This window comes from Eutrigla gurnardus (assembly GCF_963514095.1).
Source record: "Eutrigla gurnardus genome assembly, chromosome: 8".
NCBI classification, from domain to species: Eukaryota; Metazoa; Chordata; class Actinopteri; order Perciformes; family Triglidae; genus Eutrigla; species Eutrigla gurnardus.
In genome coordinates, this window is record NC_139922.1 from 6,784,058 (window position 1) to 6,806,548 (window position 22,491).

At 41.5% G+C, this 22,491-nt stretch overlaps 1 protein-coding gene across 1 annotated transcript; it reads left to right on the top strand.

Annotated features, from left to right (window-relative positions):
• Nucleotides 1-86: 86 nt before the first annotated feature.
• Nucleotides 87-9,325, top strand: commd7 (COMM domain containing 7). Its single transcript, XM_084016056.1, has 9 exons — nt 87-270; nt 1,465-1,518; nt 1,775-1,877; nt 2,267-2,323; nt 2,499-2,536; nt 3,189-3,279; nt 4,169-4,218; nt 4,355-4,403; nt 9,077-9,325. The coding sequence occupies exons 1-9, from the start codon at nt 190-192 to the stop codon at nt 9,151-9,153; spliced, it is 600 nt and encodes a 199-aa protein (XP_083872182.1). The 5' UTR covers nt 87-189; the 3' UTR covers nt 9,154-9,325.
• The last annotated feature ends 13,166 nt before the right edge of the window (nt 9,326-22,491 follow it).

Sequence of the window (22,491 nt, forward strand, 5' to 3'; positions counted from 1 at the left end):
GCCTATTATTAGAAATACTGAGACAAAAAAGATCTGATATTCTTATTACATTTTAAACTAAATTGGCTGTTTCTCCTGATAAATAGTATACTTGAAGAAAAAGAAGCTGGCACTTGCCCACGCATGCGCACTGCAGAACCCGGAAGTGGAGCCCAAACAGAAGCTTGACGGTTTTGCAAAGGCAAAAAGATGCAGCTTCACTTCACTAAAGACGTTTTGCCGGATTCTGTCAGCACCGACTTTCAGAACCTGAACAAATTCAACGAGCAGGTAAATGCAGACGTTTTGTTTGTTTGTTTTTTACCGGTGACACCAGAGAGATGAACCAAACAGCATCAGTTTAGTTCAGTTAGCTCACTGAATGTATTCCTTCTCGTGTCTGAGGTTTCATTCTCCCCGGGGCATAGTTGTGAACAGCTGCTGTAGTTTTTACACATTCAAGATGAAGTGAAAGGACGCGTGGTTGTGAATTTGCGGGATTTATCTCGTCATCCAGCGCTGTGTTCAGCGGTTGACAGCTCGTGTGGATCATGTGACTGTCAGTGTACGACGTAGTCACAAGTAGTAATACCACGGTGTAAAGATAGTCACTAACAACATGGATAACAATGCATTAGTATTGGAACTCTGGAACAGACATCTGGAGAAACTCTGTAACGGTGATAACATTTCTAAATTACTTCAAAACTACTTTCTGTACGCCGATATTTTGTATTTTTTTGGTTTAAATATTAACTACTACAATATCTGCTATAAGCTCTAATACTGTCCCATATATTAGCCTATATTTATTACATATGCTTAAAAAACATCTCATACTGTCATTGGAAATGTTTGTATATTTAGTTTATAATTAAATTTTAAGAAATTAGTTGTCACATCATATTTAGCCAACGCTTTTGAAATATAAATTGTATTAAAATAAGTGCATCCAACAACATCAGTGTTGTTATCCATTTTCTATAGGTGAAGTGACGAATTTACTTATAATTACACAATTCAGCTACATTTAAATTCCTGCCCACTTTAATACGTTTATTCGAGATAAAGGAATATTCTGGGAGTGTAACTGTGTCTTTTTCCTGTGTCTAGTGTTCATGAGACTAAACTCAGTAGAGTGAAAGCACACAGTTGTACAGTGTGTATTATCTCAAACTGCAGAGAAAGTCAGGAAAAATGTTGTGTATATACCGTAGGAATATATATTATAGAATTGAATCAGAACATTTTATTAAACATCGTTTCTTTGAATGCATACACAATGAAACCGCTGGACCCAGACCCACTCACTCAGTGATTCATTTTAATATCAAGCCTTTATTGATCAAGGAAAGAGTTTCACTTGTTGACTGCTTCTTTATGTTTTTTTTTCAAATAAAGAGTTGATCAGAGTTTATTTTTCTCCAACAAGCCAAACACAGATTTAGACTTTGACAAAGACTTTCATGTTTTCATTTCATGCAGCAATTTCTTCGTTTGATTGAAATTCTGTTCCAGTTCTTGCTGGAGCCTAAAGAGGTGAGTACACACACACACACACACACACACACACACACACACACACACGCACACACACACAGTAACAAGTTTAATGTTAATAGGACTCTGGACTCAGTGATTAGCCACTGAACTGAGGCAAAACATTGCCTGTCCTGTGTGTGTGTGTGTGTGTGTGTGTGTGTGTGTGTGTGTGTGTGTGTGTGTGTGTGTGTGTGTGTGTGTGTGTGTGTGTGTGTGTGTGTGTGTGTGTGTGTGTGTGTGTGTGTGTGATTAGACAGAGAGCTTCATGCAGCAGCTTGGTGAGTTTGCAGGGGATCATGGGATGAGTGCCGGTCCTCTGAGGAACCTGATGAAGAGCGTCCTCCTTGTGCCACAAGGTGGGAAACACACACACCCACACAAACATCATAACTCCAGTTGTTCATCTAATATGGAGGGAATTTTCTTTCCTGCCTGCTTTATCTACTTCTACTTCAGTGTGTGGTTTCCTACAGTACATTCCTTGACACAATAAAACATAATCCCCCATATAGAATTGAAAAATGTACTAACATGGATTTTCCCCTTTCTTTTAGTCATGAAAACTTAATCATGCATCCTGTCCTAGTATTATCTTTAACTTTAAGACAGACCTCAATGAAGCGGTTTTGAATTTTCCCACAACACTTAACGTGGTACTCATGAAGTTTCAGCTGCTGGGTGACAGAAAAGCTGTAGCTGCAGGAAGGTTTCCGTCTGAGTGACAGTGATTCTGTTCTTTCTTCAGGCGCCTTGAAGAAAAACCTGACAGCTGAGCAGATCAAAGAAGACCTTGTGACATTAGGTACATTTAACAAAGTCAATTTTAAACCTGAGGTTAAGTATAGCTGCTGGATATTGTCCTTTTATGACAGTTCGTCACATTCTGAAGATGGAACTAAACTCTCACAGCATTTTTACTCATTAATGTGAACATTTTACGTGGGAAACAAAACCTGCTTTATCTGTTGATTCCTCAGGTCTAAGTGAAGACAAGTCGGCTCACTTTTCACAGCAGGTAACCTTCCCTACTATTTGCAGACATCAGTAAGTGGGTTAAAGGGATAGTTCAGGCTTTTTGAAGTGTGGTTGTACGAGGTAATCATCCATGGTCCGGCAGTTTGCAAGCCCTCGGTTTGGAGGAACAGACAGGAGCCCCAGCAGAGGAGCAAAGCTAGCTGTGCCACCTAAAAAAAGAAAAAAAAAGAAAGAATTATCAGTTGAAGTGTAGGCTATACTTTGAATATCTCCCTTGCTGTCATGCGGCCCTTTCTGATGGGGAACCTGAGGCAGTTTATGCTCTCTTCAAAGCCACGACACTCCTTTGACCAAAACAAACATTCTTCCTCCCAGAACACAGGATTGCTGTTCTACTGCTGCTTCGGTCCGTTAGTTTGTGACTGTGATGATAAACTGACTATGGAAACGTTATTCATCACAACTCAACTTCAAAACATCCACATTATCCCTTTAAACCAGCACCCTCATTCACAAATATTAGTTTGAAATATTCATAAACTGGTCTTTAATGGATTTATTTATAATCTGATCACTATATAAATTAGTTAGAATCAAATGAAACTTGTTGCATTCTGTCCTTTTAAAGTCGTTAAATGCTTCCGTATCAAACCAGTTATTATCTGATGAGCACTTTCTTCTGTATTTTGCAGTGGGGGGAGCACTATGCAGCACTATCCAAACTCGCTGTGGGACAGACTCTGATGGTCAACCAGCTGGTTGACATGGAGTGGAAGTTTGGAGGTAGGACGAAGCTAAACCAGACATCACTTCATGTAACTCTTGAGAAAATGATAGGTTCCATTTAGGTCTATTTCTGAGCGCTGCAGTTGTCTCTCCTCTCAAACAGCCATCACATATTCATGACCACCGAGGCTCTAGTCTAACCATTAGCATAGCTTAGGTGCTTTCATTCTTTGTTCTTGCTGATTTAAATGAGCCTCATTGTTTATGCATATAACCTAATGACTTCTTCAGACTCTCAGGTGATAGAAATGCTAATACACTGAGCAGGAGAGTGATTCACATTATGTTGAGCTATTGTTGAGCTCATCGTCATGTTAAAAGGCTTTGCTCCAGTTTGTGAGGGGAGTGGACAGGGAGTGCCTGTACATGCTGCACTCGTACTGTAGTTTACTCGACTGTGCTGTCATTGACATGCAAAAGCAAGGCAAACAGACTGTGTCTCTGCATGTCGCCAATGAACAGTCGGGCATCTGTGGAGACTTGTACATATAAAGTGCATTAAAAAGAGTCCAGGTCCTTTGAGTTCTTGTACATGTTGTTCCAAATTGTCATATTCAATTTCCTGACTCTGTTTTTTGAAAGGTATTGGATTTTAAAGACATTTACTCAAAGTATATTTTTATTTATAGCTAAAAGCGTGAATATCGATAAATTGATGGAAAGAAAGTTAGTGAAAACATTTCTAAAACCGTCTTTTGGAAATTAAAAACGGCCAATGCAATATAAAACTATAACATGTTATAAAGTAAATACTTTGTCTAAATTCAGTAAAATTCAACTTGAATTTGTTCTTTACATCTGAAAAAAACAATCATGTATTTTTGTTTGTGATTTCATTGATGATTTATGAATCGAAGTATCATGATGTGTTTTCTGACCCTCACAGTCACTGTTGGCACCAGTGAAGTACAGAAAGTGGGCAACATCTTTCTGCAGGTTTGAAAGCTGTGTACACACACACACACACACACACACACACACACACACACACACACACACACACACACACGCATGCAGTTACACGTCTTCTTTGTTCAGTCATGTTGACCACAGTTGTGTTGTCCTCTTGCAGTTGAAGTTGGTGGTCAGAAAGGGGAATTCCACTGAAAACGTCTACATGGGTGAGCGACAGTGGCATTACTGACACAGACAGAAAACATTTGTTCGCTGAATGTCTAGTTTTTGGCAAGAACCTCCTTTCTAACTGGATCTCAAAATGGGATATGCAGATGAGTGAATCAACTTGAACATTTGAATGAAGACACAGCAGCAGATTCATGCTGAAGTACTTCTTCATTGTATGCTGCATGTGTAAATATACAGGGGGCCGGAGATATCAAGGAGGCCTGAAGTTGTTGAAGTCTTTAAAACTATTTTTAGATGAAAATCAGGTCCAAAGGTTATTTTTTAAATGGTCCTGAAATGTCAATATGTGCTGTTGTGTTGCTTTCCGCTACCTCCTCTGGGCCATGGAGACCACAACTGTGTGTACCTCATGCCCACATACAGAACTGTACTGAAGAGGGAAAAGGTCTATACAAGGGACATTCAAAACTGGACAGAAGAGTCTGTGCAGTGTCTAAAAGCCTGTTTTGACTGTACTGATTGGGACATGTTTATAGAGGCAAGTGGGGGGGACTTAGACGAGTTAGCAGATGTAACATGTTCTTATGCCACATTCTGTAGAGACAATATCATACCATCTAAAAGGATAAAAATTTACTCTAATAACAAGCCATGGGTAACAAAATCCGTCAAATCCAGCATACAGGCTAAGAAACGGGCTTTCAAACTTGGGACTGCCTCTGAATTGTATGAAGCCACGAAAGATTTGAAAATTGAAATTCTAAGGGCAAAACAGGACTATAAAACTATTTTGGAAAATAAAATGGCTGCAAATAACCTGGGCTCAGCATGGTCAAGTATGAAAGCCATTGCAGGCACTAGTAACTCAAAGAATATAAGCGCTGTCACTTTAGAGGGTTTTAACACAGATTATGACCTTGCAAATGATCTTAATCATTTCTTTTCCCGTTTTGACACTTATGATTTCAGTGTAGAAAAACAGGAGCTCAGTCATAAATTGGTTAAGTTGTGTTCTAGAGAACTTAGTCGAATATTTCATTACATCTTCAATAAATCCCTTCAAAATCAGCATGTCCCAAAATGTTGGAAAGATGCGGTAGCCGTTCCAGTTCCAAAGAAAAGCTGCCCAAAAATTCTGAATGATTTTAGGCCTATTGCTCTGACATCTATTGTCATGAAAGCTTTTGAAAAATTAGTGAGAAATGAAATTTTAAAGAAAACAGAGTCTGATATTGACCCATTGCAGTTTGCCTATAGGCCACATAGAGGTGTCGAGGATGCCACAGTCACTCTGATGAACATGCTCTTTAAACATCTGGAAGGGAAAGGAACACATGCTCAGCTTTTATTTATAGATTTCTCTTCTGCTTTTAATACAATTCAACCCCACATTTTAACAGAAAGACTTTTAGAGCAATTTGATTTGAGTAAAAATCTTGTTGGATGGGTTTTAGACTTTTTAACCAATAGGACGCAAAGAGTGCGAGTCAATGGAGTACTGTCTGACCAGATCTGCTCCTCCACTGGCTCCCCTCAGGGCTGTGTTCTGTCCCCTCTCCTGTTCATCCTTTACACTAACATGTGCCGCAGCAAAAGAGAAGACAGATTTATTTTAAAGTATGCAGATGATTCTGTCATTGTAAGCCTGCTACAAGGGAATGAAACAGGCCATGGCCCAGTCGCTCAGGATTTTGTAGACTGGTGCGATACGTCCTTTTTACACATGAACATTTCAAAAACTAAAGACATGCACATAGATTTCCGGAAACTCCCCAGTGCTAAGGAACTCACCAGCATAAAGGGTCAGACTGTTGAGTGGGTGGATAACTATAAATACCTTGGGACCATCATCGACAATAAGCTAAACTTTGAGACAAACTGCGAAGCTGTGTACAAAAAGGGGAACCAGCGTTTATATTGTCTGAGGAAACTTTCATCGTTTCACATTGACAGTAAAATGCTAACCATGTTCTACCGCTGCTTCATTGAATCTGTTATATCCTTTAGCCTGGTGTCTTGGTTTAGTAACCTATCCCTAAAAAATAAGAATTCCCTGAACCAAATCGTGAGGTGGGCTAGTAGGCTGATCGGAGAGCCACAGCTGAACCCAGAATCCCTGCATACAAGGCAGCTACAGAGACTAGCTGGGTCTATCTTAGAAGATGGATCCCACCCACTATATGGTGAATTTCAACTTCTCCCATCAGGCCGTAGGTACAAAATGCCTGCCTGCAAAACAAAGAGATACAGAGGCAGTTTTGTTCCCTCAGCTGTCAAAACGTTAAATAGTCAATAAGTAATTAAGCCACTCACTAACTTATTAACCTATGGATTGTATTTATTTATTTATTCTGACCTGTTTTTTTTTTTTTTTTTTGTATCTGCCATGATGGCTTGCATTTAGTATTTATTTATCTTTTGATAGTAATACCCTTTTGTATGCTTCCTATCCATATTCCTATGTCTGGAGCACTGTTGTCACTTTTATGTCTATGTCGGTCGATGATGTTAATGTTGTCTGCGTGTGTGTGTAAGCAGCCAATTCTTTCTTTGTACCTGCAACCAAATCTACCTTCGGGTACAAATAAAGTTACCTTACCTTACCTTACCTTTAAAGACAGAGATTTTGACTTTGAACGCATCACCGAACTGCAAATGTCCCGTCCAACTATTTTCTCTGGCCCAACTTTTTTGATTGGACAGGGTTTTTACAGTCCTGCCACGGCCACACATGACATTTTTATTGTTTTATATCAGAACATTTGATTTATTCTTTGCTATCGGTATGTTGTGAGGATTTCAATTAATATAACAGAAAGTGTTTCTGAATAGAATCACCTACTCAACCTTTAACACAAGCAGGAATGCACAGATTTAGAACAGCTTTTCAGACTTTTTTTTTTTCAATGGTTGAGCACTAATAGACCCTTGTAATGCTGATGTCATGATTATGTCTCGGTGTTAGCTGGAGGCAAAGCAGGAAAGACTGGAGGCAAACACAAATCACCTCAGACTGTAGCAGTCCAAAGTTACACATCCAAAACACTTGCTGTGTCGTTGGGTGCCAGAAACCCAGGAGTAATGTGGTTCCAACCTGCATACCTTTGAGATGACAAACTGTGATTTGAGGCCATAGCGAGCTACTCTATTGGCAATGTATTCAGAGACGGAGCATAAATGTTTATATTTAGTTAATAGTTTAACTTAGCCTTCTGCAGCTGCACCGCAGCAGTAAACTCACCACTCCCACAGAAGGCTGACCATGAGAGAGATGGAGAGAAGATGTTGGCCGGTTAGCAGAAGCTGAACTATTATCAATATTTTCTCTCCGTGTCTGAAACGCTTCACCAATAACAATCCTTTTTGAGTTCCGTCTTCATTTTTCACGTTGCTTTGCAGTGTAGGCAGCTGTTGCCTAAGCTGGAATAGCAACTTTTCCTGCAGGATAGTTGTAGACATTCAAAGATGTGTATCCCCTCAGTTTATCTGGTTAGCTTGTAGGAGTCGGCCAGTTTGGTGCCGTTGATTAATGGTAACTTCCTCACTTGCGGTCCGGGAGGGCGAGTGGCTGTGTGTTTCAATAGGAACTCTTTTTCTCAAGCCATTGTTATTAAAACAAGTCTTATCTAACGTGTTCAGAGAATCATTCTGCCTCCACTCAAAAACCCTTCATCATGTTTGCTAAGAGAAAAGGCCTCTGTAGCAAAATGACATTGTATACCGAGCTGGGTAGAAAGAAAACAGGATGACTGGGAGCTTATTAGGATGTGGTCAACATGTGGAATTGTTTTGTGCCTTTAACGTCCAAACGTAATGCATGGTAAATGTTCATTATCCCTGTTAGCCTAAATTGCCTAATTAGACTCAGTGATCAGTGCTAATCTATTTGATGCCTGTGAGTACAGTAAAAGAAAGATCACTAACAGGTGTACAAAGTCTCTTTTCATGATCCCCTGCAGCTGAAAAATAATACTTAATACATAAATGAATTAACTTTTGCCTTTGCACACTAAAATTAGACATCTGACTGCCATGCTGTATGTATTTGGTTGGTGAACAGTTTGAATTGTATACATGTTGACTGTACTTCTGTGTGCACTTGTGCAGGAAAACAGCAAGAATATCACATGACAGTTTTTGTCTTGCTAACGGTACTTGCATGATTCATTGATGGTCTGGGACCCACCCCCACATAATCTCTCACTCACCGGCAAGAGTTAGCTTTGTGCAGTCACTGTTAGCATTATTACTGCTAGCAGTTGCTATTTCTCACTGGAAGTCCACGTGTCATGTTATTTCCCCAAAGCTTACAGATGTTGATCAACAGGAGGCATGCTGTAGAAGTAGTTTTGGAAATGTGATATACAAGTTATCTTCTATCTTGCCAGTGTGTGGAATTTCAGTGGATCTATTGGCGAATGTGACAACTCAGCATTTCTCCAGCTTATTCACAGCAATACAGACATTTCTTCACGTTGAGATTTTTCCCTTTGAAGAGCTTCCAGACTAGTTTTTACAACGGCAAATACAAATGACATGTCATGAAACTGGATACAATAGTTTGAAACCTTGTTGTTTAGACCAAAGTGTGAAATGGAGGAGTACAACTGACATCTGACTTAATGTTTATAGGGTTAGGGGGTTAATAATAATGTAATAGTCAATGTGTTTGATACTGTTTCCTGTTTTCTTCTCTCATCTCTTCCAGAGTTGACGCTCCCACAGTTTTATAACTTCCTACACGAGATGGAGAGAGCCAAGGCCAGCATGGAGTGTTTCAGCTGAGTGATTCTGTATGTGTGTGAATAGACAAGTGTGTGTGTGTTCATGCCAGGCTGTAGCTGCAGGGCAGTGTGTGTGGTATGTATGACATCATGTTGTGTGTGTCTGTGTGGGCCATTGACTGAAGCTAATCACAAAAACACATTTCTACTCAAATAAACATGAATAAAAAAAAGACTCACTCTGAGGTTTTTCTCACTTTGATCTGATTTGTGAATCAGTCCTGATGTTTCATTGATACTTCTTCTTTGCCTGTCTGTCAGAAGAAACTCAAGGCCTGTGGGAACATTTTGGCATCTCGATACCAAAAAAACCTGCAAAATGAACAGAGAGCGTTAATCCAACCTCACCCAGACATGTTTGATCAAGTTCAGTCCTGTTAATGCGGAATAATAATGTGATTTGAAAGAATATTGCGTTCATTTACACAAAGATACAAACACAGTCATGATAGTGTGTTGCCCTTATCCACCCAACATGACTCTGTTAAAGAAATAAAAACATGTTTTTTTATTCATGGGTAGATAGATGGACGGTAGACAAAAGAAGTATTCAGATCCATGAGTTCAGGAAAATTACTAATACCACACTGAAAATATTCCACAAGTAAAAGTCCTACTAAACCTTACCTTAAAAGTAATAGTATTAACAGTAATCCAAGCTTCATCTTGTGGGTTGGCACAGCCAGACTGACTGCGTATACTTTAGTGCATGTGAACTGGCTTCCAAACGGCTGCCTCTGAACTCGCTCCTTGTGGTTACAGCTGATCACGCCGTCCTGACCGACGGCATTCACCCTCTGGTTCCCCTCAGGGTTAACTGTTGGCTCTGGCAGCACTTTTGCCGTTGTTAGCACTGTTCGTGCTGTTGAGAGCTTTTGAGAGGCAACAGAAATGCTCACAATCTCGTAGATGGCACCTTGAAGGAGACTGCGAGGAAGTTGATTTTTTGTTGATTTTGGCGGTTCCTGTGGACAAAAGCGGTACTGTTTCCGACGACCAGAATCCCTTTAAAAAAACGTAATTTTACAGTAGCAGGATCAGTGTTGGCTCCCAGCGGGGACCTGCGGAGCACCAAACTGCTGCTGTTGGAGGTTCAATTTGTGGGTGTGGAGCTGTTGGAGGTTCAATTTGTTTTCCAGTTTAGAAAAGCATATGTGACCCTCGATCATTATTGATCCACGACGGTGGAACTGGGCTCTAAATATTGAGTAAGTCTGTTTTTCTCATGGCTGTCTGCAGTTTCCTCAGTGGTTAGATTGAAGAGAATTGTCCATAGTATGTTCAGCTGAATTGTGCTAAACAGAGAAGAAACTTCTGTTTTTTGTGAAGTTTCATTAAGAGGTTTGCTAAAGCAAAGCCTTCATCAAGGCCTGTTAATTCTACCATGTATTGCTGCACGGATTACTCTTTTTTTTGGCGGCTAACCCGTAAATTAGCATCGCACTGGTTCCCTTGACAAAAAGCCAGGGCTGTTTTCCATTGGATTTTGGTTTATATACTCTAATACAGTACCGGCTTAAATCATTACGATGCCAATGTAAATGTAAGACCTGCAAGTCTAATATTAAATGTACAATAGACCGGATTTAGACTATTGATATAGCAGCAAACAACTATTTGCTAATGATATAGTGGAGTAACGTCTAAGCAGAGAGTAAAGTTTCTCTCCCTCAGGGTGTGTAATTTGAGCTTCTCTGTCATTTGTTTGTATAATTGGGCCGGCACTTTTAATGCATGTCCATGCATGTTAGCTTGCCCCCTAGCTAGCTCAGTGCTCTTGCTGGTCACAGCTAGTAACGCCATCCCAACCAACGGTGTCGTCATGGAGGCCATACCGACCCTCCGGTTCTCCACTTTGAGCTCTAGCAGCACTTTTGCTGTTTGCACTGTTTACACTGTTTACACCGTTAGCGCTGTTAGCACCGTCGGCTACAAGCCTTCAGCTCAGCGTCGCCATGTTGAGAGCCTTTGAGAGGCAATGAAAATCAATCTAATATATAGCACCTTTAAGATTTAACAAACAGGGTGGGCAGGAATAGCAAATTATTGGTTTCTGTGCCGAGAGGTTAAGACTGAGATTATTTTACTAAATTAAATTGACATCTGGAGTTTAAACCTGGATGAGCAATGTACATACACTACAATTTATTGGATATATGTTCATTCTTTTTTATTTTTAAAAACACACTGAAGACCATTTTAAAATGAGGAACAAGCCGCAGTTTGGGAATTTTTGATCAAATGCAAAATAAACTTTTTGAAACTTCTCGTTTCAATATTGGATTAGAGTCCATCCTCAGTTCCTCAGTTGATCTTTCTCATTTCAAAATTGTATTCAGTATCAGTCTTTCAAAATTACTCCCGGTTCCCCTTTGACTCCTCTCCCTCAGGGACCCCCCCCTTCCCCCGTTGTCTAATTCTTACCTTTACCTTCACATTCTTTCACTTTCTCCTTGAGTCTCTCTCTCTTTCTCTCTCTCTCTCTCTCTCTCTCTCTCTCTCTCTCTCTCTCTCTCTCTCTGTTCATGCTGCCTCTCCTTCCTGGCTGTCATGTTACTACATGTTCTCATCCACACAGGAAAAGTGTAAAGATCTCCTCTTCCCCTTTTCTGTCATTGAATGTATTATTAAAAAGAACAGATCTAGTCCTTCAGTCTTTCAGTGTATTGTTACAAACCTGCATTTGTTGTATGACCTTTTTTTTTTTATTTTACTTCCCACTGATTTGGATTTTCTGCGTGTGACTGAAACCTGGCCCAGTTTCGATGAGTCAAGCTTCTTTTCAGAAGTCGTACACAGGGGTTTTACATATTTTAACTTCACGAAAACTACGGGAGGAGGAGGAGCAGCAGCAGCGACTGTTTTACTCCAGATTTGAACTAAATATGTTCTCGGTGCAGCGATCTCATCCGGTACATAACGACCACCTAATTATAACAAGAACTTTATCAATGACTTTTCTGACTTCTTGGCTGGAATTATGCCAACATATGACAACGGCTTAATTGTCAGAGATTTGAACATTAATGTTTGCTCTTTCCAAACCACTGGCTAGAGACTTGCCTCTTTCAAGCTTGTACAGTCTGTGACGTCCCACACAAGAGCGTTGGCACACATTAGATCTTGTTCTGTCATGTGGTCTACCTGTTTTAACATTGAAGTACATGATGCAGTTGTCTCTCATCACATGCCTGTTTTATTTGAGATCTCCCATCATACCACCTAGCGTGTGCTCCAGCTCAGTGTTGTCGTATCTTTAACCCTTCCACTGCTGTACAGTTTTCTGCTGCTTTTCCATATGCCGAGATTATCACTCAGGGTCCGCCTTTGTTTTAATACTGAGCAGTTAACCTCACTATTTTATTCCACTTGGCAAAACATCCTGGATACTATCGCTCCATTTAAAAGCACGCCAAGGCCAAGCCTAGAACCATGGTTGAACGACACTACTCGTGCTGTGAGACAAGAGTGCAAGAGAGCTGAACGCAAATGAAAAAAAAGACAAGTTGACAACTACCTTCTGCTTGTTTTCACAACCCTGTACGATGCACGTTATAACCATGATGTTTGATTGTTCACAAACTATCTTACTACAACCTGATGCTTCCTCAACTGTGCACAAACTACTACAGGTAGTGCAGGCGACGGCGTGCAGGTGCAGGTGCTATTGACGGAAGTAAGAGGGGGAGCGGAGTGATGATAGACTATATGATGATGCAGTAAACCATAATTATCCTCGTCTCTCACCTGGAACGTTGTCGTGGCATTAAAAGCAACAGCTTTGGAGTGGTTCAGGTCATACTTATCAGACAGAAGATTTTCTGTCAAACTAGTCGACTGTTTCCGCCTCAGCTCCGCTCCTTTGTGGAGTCCCTCAGGGTTCTATTCCCAGAGGAGCAAAATAAAAAAAGTTTGATTTGATTTTCTATTTTGTAATACCAAAAAATAAAATCACCAGATGACGGATACAGAAAATGCCCCCGAACCCCCGTCCAAGAGCCAACACATCACACCTTGCAGGAGTCTCCAACTGGAGTGATGCTGCATGCTGTCAAGTCACAATTAAACAGCTGATATGCTGGTTACATTTTATACAGCCCCCATGCTTATGTGCATATCATATGTCGTTTTGATGAATTATTCTGCACAGTTTCTTTTGCAAATCAACAGGTGGGTTGGGGACTGACACATTGAAATGAGTTCACACATCTCCATGAAAAATTGTGAAAACTGTTAAAACTTTTCACTCCACTAATAACTCCCTCCCTTACGACTCCCTCAGGACTGTCCATTCCCAAACCAAGTAGAATACGTTTCCTCAGAAGACAGCCTTCTATAGGATTCCTAAACTGTCAGTGTGTCATGACTGGGAGCATGCTCATAGTAGTATACTGGGAGCATGCTCATAGTAGTATACTGGGAGCATGCTCATATAGTTGTTTTAATTGCAACAGTTGGGTTTCAACCAGTAGAGGGCAGCATCTTTGTAACACCAGACAGTATATTGAATTTGAATACTGGAACGGCCTACTAAACTACTACTATGAATTGAAAAAAATTAAAGTAATGGGGTTCAGTTGCTCTTTAATTGTCACAGATATTTAAAAATGAGAAGAGGAGCTTCCCATTTTTGTCGATTTATTTTGTGTTCATGCATCTGTGTTTGCCCAGTGGGGAATAACCACAGGCTTTCCAAAGAAAGTGTTTGAGGGATAAAGGTGTGTGTGTGTTTTACCGTTAAACCTACAAGAGAAAGAGGAAGTTAATGGGAACTCTGGTACCTCACAGCCGTCAAATTAAATGGTGTGTGTGTGTGTGTGTGTGTGTGTGTGTGTGTGTGTGTGTGTGTGTGTGTGTGAGTGTGTGAGTGTGTGTGTGTGTGAGTGTGTGAGTGTGTGAGTGTGTGAGTGTGTGAGTGTGTGAGTGTGTGAGTGTGTGTGTGTGTGTGTGTGTGTGTGTGTGTGTGTGTGTGTGTGTTCAGTCCAGGTGCAGCATGACAACACAAAGATGGAAGAGAGAGACTGAGTGATGTGTCTCCTGCTGTAGGTAAGTTCATCGGGGTCTTTGGGGTCAAGGTACTTCATTTTCTTGCCCCATGATAAACAGAGGACGTTGCTTGGACGTGTTTAACAAGCTCAAGTAGTAAACCAGAAATATTAGGAGTTGAAGTTGTCACAAGGGCACGAACATCCGTTAAAAACAGCTCAAGGCACCCTAATTGTAACATAACTTTGTGGGATAATGTGGAATAGAGACTTTGCTCTTTGCACATCCATCCTCATGAATCCAGTCACCAGCATCGACATTCCACCAACCACTGGTTTATCACTCGCACTCCCTGAGATCATTAACGTTATCGGCAGTTAGCAGCTGCAGGTAGAAGTGACCATCTGTGAGTCCGCTGACGTTATTAAGATGGAGGGAAACCGTGTTCTCTGAGCTGGATTTGAACCTGCCACCCTGAAAAAACAAACTGAATCAGAATGGCCAGGGATGTGTGCACATACAAGGAACTAGACTCTTTAATTGCCCAATTTGGGCCCTCAAGAAATTGGGGGCCAAAAGAAGGAGTGGGGCCCGAGGCATCTGCTGACAGCAGTAACTACTTTACTATGCCATTCCATGAGGCCTAATACACATGGCTCGCTCTCTTTTTTTAATTGTTTATGATACTTTAAGGTTTTTCCATTAATATCTGGGCATCTAGGTGAAAATTGGGCTAAATTTAGTTGAAATGTTTTTACAAATAGTACCATAGATAGATTTGTGCACAACCTACATGTGTACCCAGTGTGTGGAATATGTGTATGTATATACATACCTGTGTATGTACTCATACCTGAACAATAAAATTGCAATTCAATGACTATATTCGAATGTGTTGTGAGAACCTGCATTACACGGAAATATAGTCTTTATTAGCTGTTGTTGTAGAGACCCTTCTACTCCAGCATCAGCCTAGTTTGCTAGCTTGTGTGGTTAGAGGTAAAGTTAGAGCTGAAATGGCTTTTCAACAGTTTCTGGCTTCCGTATGGCGGCGCGTGTCCGAGTGGATCGGCAGGCGGGACGTAACGTCGGGAGGAATTTGATTTGCTCGTTCGAAAGTATGGCTCACGACCTTCTCACACTCTGCAGAGCCACCGTTACAGAATGATTGTTGGACGGATGTCATGATCTTATTGGTTGAAATTGGTACCAGCTGATGTAAGCACACTTGCTTACACATATTTTGTTTTCCAGGAAGAAGAAAGAAGATTTTGATATAAAAATATGAATAAATCGATTTTTCTGTATTTCTTTCGGCACATAATGTATATGACCAGGAATGTGACCTAAAAGATTTTTAAAGGAATAAAAATGTTTCATTTCCACTCGACTTTAACTTCCTGACTTACATGTGACTTGTATGCTCTTCAACATCAGAATTTCCACTTCATAGCTCAATATTTGTGGGATTTGTTCTCATAATAATTGTGATATTTTCTACTTAGGTAGCAATGTTTGTGATGAAGAAGGACATTTTCATGAGCTTTTGCCTGCCTTGAGTATACCCTTATACTGGTTATCTGTTCTATATCTACATGTCCTTTTCCCACAGCTAGAAACCAGAGGAACAAGACTCTAATCCTTATCAGCATCACAAGGACAAACTGCTCTTTGACTGGAGACCAAAACCAGACAGCTTTGGAGCTCTATGATTAAAGAGGACCGATCATTCTTTTCTGCTCATTCCCTTTACTTTAGTGTGTTGTATTGTGTTTTTGTGCATGTAAAAGGTCTCCAAAGTCAATGACCAAATGGAGTTTCTCTCCCCCATAGAAACACTGCTGCTGAACTGCTTGGAACGCCTCAATTGAAATCTTGCATTTTCCTTTATGTGTACTTCTAATGAATGAGAAGTTGAAAAACACATAGCTTTACAACTTATCCAGTTATGGTGAGGGCTGTGGCTTTTCTGACAAAAGCGGATGACAATCAATGAGAAAATGTTTGTTTTTGGGGGAGATGGGTAGCACTGTCACCTCATAACGAGAGGTTTGAGTCCCGGGTTTGAGTCCCGATTGTGGTTTGGGTTCCTTCTGTGTGGATAGTTTGCATGTTCTCCCTGTGTTATCGTGGGTTCTCTCTAGGGATAGGTTCATTGCTGAGTCTAAATGTCCCGTAGGTGTGAATATGAGTGTCACTGGTCGTCTGTCTCTACCAGCGATAGACTGGCGTCCTGTCCAGGGTGAACCTGCCTTCGCTCAATGTCAGCTGGGATCGGCTCCAGCCCCCGGAGGATGGATGGATGGAGACAGGAGACGGTGACCTGGCTGGAGGGCAAAGTAAGCAGGGAAACAGATATACGCCCTTCAGAGAGACGCCACTCACTATTAAGTCCCTAAATGCTCCTGTTCCAGTAAGACAACCACTCCTTTCATCCTGGATGCATAAGACTGGTTGGTGTGTCTCCCACAGCCAGGAGAACCGCCTCTATCAGAACAGATGGGTCGGGCTCTTGGTACAGGCACTTCAGTGGCCATCTAGCTGGATCAAGTACCCGTGTCAGGCCACATTCACTCTACACACGTACGTTGACCTACAGCAGCCATTCTTACATACTCAAACTTGATCATTTATGGTCCCAAGCAATTTAGTGTGCCACATCATTCCAGTAAGCCAGCATGCACAATACCAGGGCCCTGGGCCACCGAAATAGAACAGGGCCGTAATTAATTGCACCTGTGTTTACACTGCAACGGCATGTCAACATGGCTGCCGTGAAAAGGGCATATACCTTCTACGAGCTTATCTGCTCCACTTAAAGTCTACAATCCAAAAAAATATTATCATAGACAACTTAAAAAATCAGATGATATTCACATTGTACCGCAGAATTTGTTTTTGGAAACTGAGGCATTCTGAGATAGTGGGAAACACCTGATTTAGACCCCCCTCTTCTGTACAAGAGATGAACTACACATGAACAGAGTCATAGGAAGGAAGTGTGTGGTGTGTGTTTCTGTACATGTCTGTGTTTTGTTGATAAGCGTTGCCTTGTCCATTTACTGAGAACGTGGTTTTACTCTCACTGCTGCGGGTAATTAATGTTTTCCTGCTCAAAACGGTGAGAAAACGGGGACACTGTCACACAAGACACACGTGCATACTAACAGACTGTGTGTGTGTGTGTGTGTGTGTGTGTGTGTGTGTGTGTGTGTGTGTGTGTGTGTGTGTGTGTGTGTGTGTGTGTGTGTGTGGTGTAGCTGTGGTTTCCTCCCAGCAAGTCTGCCTTCTACGTGGAGTTTGCATGTTCTCCCTGTGTTAGCGTGGGTTCTCTCCGGGTTCTCCGTCTTCCTCCCACAGTCCAAAGACATGCAGGATGGGGACCTGTCTGTCTCTACATGTCAGCCCTGTGATAGACTGGTTACCTGTCTGTCTCTACATGTCAGCCCTGTGATAGGTTACCTGTCTGTCTCTACATGTCAGCCCTGTGATAGACTGGTTACCTGTCTGTCTCTACATGTCAGCCCTGTGATAGACTGGTTACCTGTCTGTCTCTACATGTCAGCCCTGTGATAGGTTACCTGTCTGTCTCTACATGTCAGCCCTGTGATAGACTGGTTACCTGTCTGTCTCTACATGTCAGCCCTGTGATAGACTGGTTACCTGTCTGTCTCTACATGTCAGCCCTGTGATAGACTGGTTACCTGTCTGTCTCTACATGTCAGCCCTGTGATAGACTGGTTACCTGTCTGTCTCTACATGTCAGCCCTGTGATAGACTGGTTACCTGTCTGTCTCTACATGTCAGCCCTGTGATAGACTGGTTACCTGTCTGTCTCTACATGTCAGCCCTGTGATAGACTGGTTACCTGTCTGTCTCTACATGTCGGCCCCGTGATAGACTGGTTACCTGTCTGTCTCTACATGTCGGCCCCGTGATAGACTGGTTACCTGTCTGTCTCTACATGTCAGCCCTGTGATAGACTGGTTACCTGTCTGTCTCTACATGTCAGCCCTGTGATAGACTGGTTACCTGTCTGTCTCTACATGTCGGCCCCGTGATAGACTGGTTACCTGTCTGTCTCTACATGTCGGCCCCGTGATAGACTGGTTACCTGTCTGTCTCTACATGTCTACCTGTGATAGACTGGTTACCTGTCTGTCTCTACATGTCGGCCCTGTGATAGACTGGTTACCTGTCTGTCTCTACATGTCTCCCTGTGATAGACTGGTTACCTGTCTGTCTCTACATGTCAGCCCTGTGATAGACTGGTTACCTGTCTGTCTCTACATGTCAGCCCTGTGATAGACTGGTTACCTGTCTGTCTCTACATGTCTACCTGTGATAGACTGGTTACCTGTCTGTGTCTACATGTCAGCCCTGTGATAGACTGGTTACCTGTCTGTGTCTACATGTCAGCCCTGTGGTAGACTGGTTACCTGTCTGTCTCTACATGTCTCCCTGTGATAGACTGGTTGACTGTCTGTCTCTACATGTCAGCCCTGTGATTACCTGTCTGTCTCTACATGTCAGCCCTGTGATAGACTGGTTACCTGTCTGTCTCTACATGTCAGCCCTGTGATAGACTGGTAACCTGTCTGTCTCTACATGTCAGCCCTGTGATAGACTGGTTACCTGTCTGTCTCTACATGTCAGCCCTGTGATAGACTGGTTACCTGTCTGTGTCTACATGTCAGCCCTGTGGTAGACTGGTTACCTGTCTGTCTCTACATGTCTCCCTGTGATAGACTGGTTGACTGTCTGTCTCTACATGTCAGCCCTGTGATAGACTGGTTACCTGTCTGTTTCTACATGTCAGCCCTGTGATAGACTGGTTACCTGTCTGTCTCTACATGTCTCCCTGTGATAGACTGGTTACATGTCTGTCTCTACATGTCAGCCCTGTGATAGACTGGTTACCTGTCTGTCTCTACATGTCAGTCCTGTGATAGACTGGTTACCTGTCTGTCTCTACATGTCAGTCCCGTGATAGACTGGTGAACTGTCCAACGTGTACCCTGCCTTCGCCCAATGTCAGTTGGGATTGGCTCAACCCCCAGCCACAACCCCTTGGGTACATTTTATGCATAAATAGGAATTTTTAAAAAATGGCCACATTAATACTGAATTGCCAGTTAAAAAGAACTCATTTAACAAAGGTTATGTGAGAAAGTAGCGTTATTCATTTAAAAGTAGGCTGAAGAGAGAAACTACATTATACATCCAGTTTCAAATCAAAAGCACCACTATTGTTATTATGTATTATAATTATATTCGTCATGTTATTCGTTGAGGAAGTGTTTTCATTTTTCACCATGGCAAGCCTAAAATATCTCCGAAAATGTGTGAGAAACTTTCTAAACATATTTTGACAAACATGGGAATCTTAATGATTACTTTTTCGCCTGCAACATTTTCAAAAATCAATAAAGTGATATACAGCCCTTCAGTGAGAAGTTCAACAGCTTTAGCCTTCCTCTGCAGCCACGCATGCATGTTCCAATAATGGGGAGTCACTCACTCACCCAGCCAGAAAACCAGTAAGCCCCTGAGAATGTAGGTCGGCCCGCGGGTCCAGCAAAAAGTCTTCAAAATGGACAGGAATAACAATTGCAGTATTCAATGTGTACACAAAGGTTAAACCTTTTTAGTATCCAGTATAAAACAATACAACTGCATAAAATGAGAACAAAATGCAAACAGATATTGTATATAAATATAATAAACAATTGCAAACAAAAAACGTTTCATCCAAGCCCCCCCTCTCAAAGAAGAAATTAATTTGCTATCCTTTAACTGTATGAGTTATCTGCCACTGTCCACCATTTGTGTCAGGTGAAACAAAGAAGGTTACCTTGATCTGGCATGATTTGGCTCGTACTACATTTCTGCATTGCTTTGGACAAACAAAAGCTCCCTTCAAATGAATATAAATATGAATGTTGTGTGGTAGAGTCGGAGGATCCTGTTCTGAGAGGAACATTCTGATGCTCAGCATCCAGAATGTGAACCAGTTACCCCACACAATTGGCAGCCCATAATTTCACTCCTTCAGAGGTACCTATCTAACCCCCCACACCCGTCTCCATTTTGTAGCTGGCCTCCTGTTACTTAGCTACCAGTTACCACAGTTGCTTGGGCTGATGGGGTTACCTTGGCAACCATATCCATCCCATTGTGTGGCGATCCAGTCATGGTGGGCCTGTTGCAAGAATGAATACACACACACACACACACACACACACACACACACGGATATCATTATCCCAATGCAGCCCCTCCCCCCTCCAGTGCTCAAAGCCCCATGCCTCCCCAAAACACACACATACACGATACACACTCTCACTCCCCACACAGCACACAGCAGCAGCTCCAGGTGGGGAGGAAGCTGTTGAGCCTGTGCACAGTTACACACACACACACACACACACACACACACTTTGTCCGAAATTGTATACACCACATACACAAAAAGTGTACTATTATTTAACATACTTTTGTGTTTATTAAAAATATTGATCTTTTCCGACACACTGAAGTGTCATTAGCACGACACTTCCTGAGAGCCTCCTCATCTTTTTAAGATGTGTAACCATGGTAACCCGTGCCGGCATCATGTGACCAAACGATGAATTGTGAGAATCATAAAGTCTGAACTCATTTTAAAAAATATATTATGCATAGCGAAGGAGAACCGTGCACTTAGGTTGAAGGCTCATTGACATTACAGCGCTGTCCGCATTGTCATCACTACCACATTTCATTTTGGGGATATCTATGCTGGTTTAGTGTCCAGTGTTTGCATACTGTAATATTTCAACAGAAATTTGCATACTATTGATTTCATGCTGAAGTTTTTGTTAAACTAAAAATTCTCACACACAGTTTGGGCTTACTAGCATGTTAGTATGGGATCTGAGACACAAACACACACCTATTAACAGCTCCTGGTTGTTTTGTTTGTCTTCCCTTCACCTGTGGAGGATACTGCTCTCTCTCTCTCTCTCTCTCTCTCTCTCTCTCTCTCTCTCTCTCTCTCTCTCTCTCTCTCTCTCTCTCTCTCTCTCTCTGTGTGTGTGTGTGTGTGTGTGTGTGTGTGTGTGTGAGGGATTAATACCTCATAAATAATCAAACCTGTTTCTATCCCACCCATGACTCTCGTTCTTAATCTGCCGTCCACCCCTCCCTCTCCATCGTTCTTCCACTCACTGATTCTGTTTCTCATTTGTAAAGAACTGAAGCCCCAGTTAATTGTGACTTAGTGCAATCAGTAGCTAAAGAAATACCACTGTGATTCAGAATGTGTGTGTGAATAACTGCATGTTTGCATGCCTCAGTGTGTGTGTGTGTGTGTGTGTGTGTCCTGCTGTCAGCTACAGTGCTAATGTATTCACAGACAACCCGCCAACATAAACACTAGCACTCTTTCAGTCAACACCACATACTGTTTTCTATGAGCTCAGAATGAATAATCAGAAAATGACCTGTTCAGTTTCATGTGAATGCAAACACTCGCTGTTCCTGGGTCTGCAGGAGCTAAACAGAGAGGGATTAGACTATGTCATTACATAGCGACGAGTCATTACTTTTTCAGGCATTGCTCCTTTAGAAAAAAAACAACATTTGTTGAGTGCTTGGAAGAACTTGAGTAGTAGAACCAAAAAGATGACTTTACATATGATTTTAACTAAAACAGACAGAAATAACTGAAATAAAAGGAATGTCACAAACTGAGATTCCTGCAGGCTCAACAGGTTTTAGTTGAGCCACATCTTGCCACTAGAGGCTGCTGTTGATTCATGAGAAACATTCAAATGTCATGGCAGACTGGAACAAAGACTCGAATGGAAAAGTGTTACTTGCAAAAGAAAGGACAGATATAAACGATATACAATCAAACATGTACAATCTGCATAGTAAATTATTTTAATCAAACAATTCAACTAATTAAGAAAGTAAACTGTGATAAAGGTTTAACTGTGACTCCAATTTAATTATGTTTCACTATTATTAACACTGTCAGATCTTCCTCACCCCATGTAGTACCATCAGAATTTGCATATTGGTCAATTTGACAACACGCCAGTTCTATCTTTATTTCTAAAACAGTTAGGATACATATTTTTCAGTAATGTTCCACTGACAATTTTATGACAACAAAATGTGGTGGTAAAATGTGTATAAGATACCAGTCCAGTGTTTCCCACAAGTTTGAAGTACACTTTAATGGTCAGACGCTTAATTTCCTGCATCCTGGTGACATGTTATGCATTGATTTATAGTGGGATTGTCTATGTAAAGAAAAAGTGTCAGTGTTGTTGCAAGGTGTGAAGGTGAATCACCATGCCGGCGT

Coding starts and splice junctions, on each gene's coding strand:
- commd7 (XM_084016056.1), top strand. CDS start 190: ATGCAGCTTCACTTCACTAAAGACGTTTTGCCGGATTCTGTCAGCACC. Junction 4,219..4,354: donor TGGGCAACATCTTTCTGCAG/GTTTGAAAGCTG, acceptor GTCCTCTTGCAG/TTGAAGTTGGTGGTCAGAAA. Junction 4,404..9,076: donor CACTGAAAACGTCTACATGG/GTGAGCGACAGT, acceptor CATCTCTTCCAG/AGTTGACGCTCCCACAGTTT.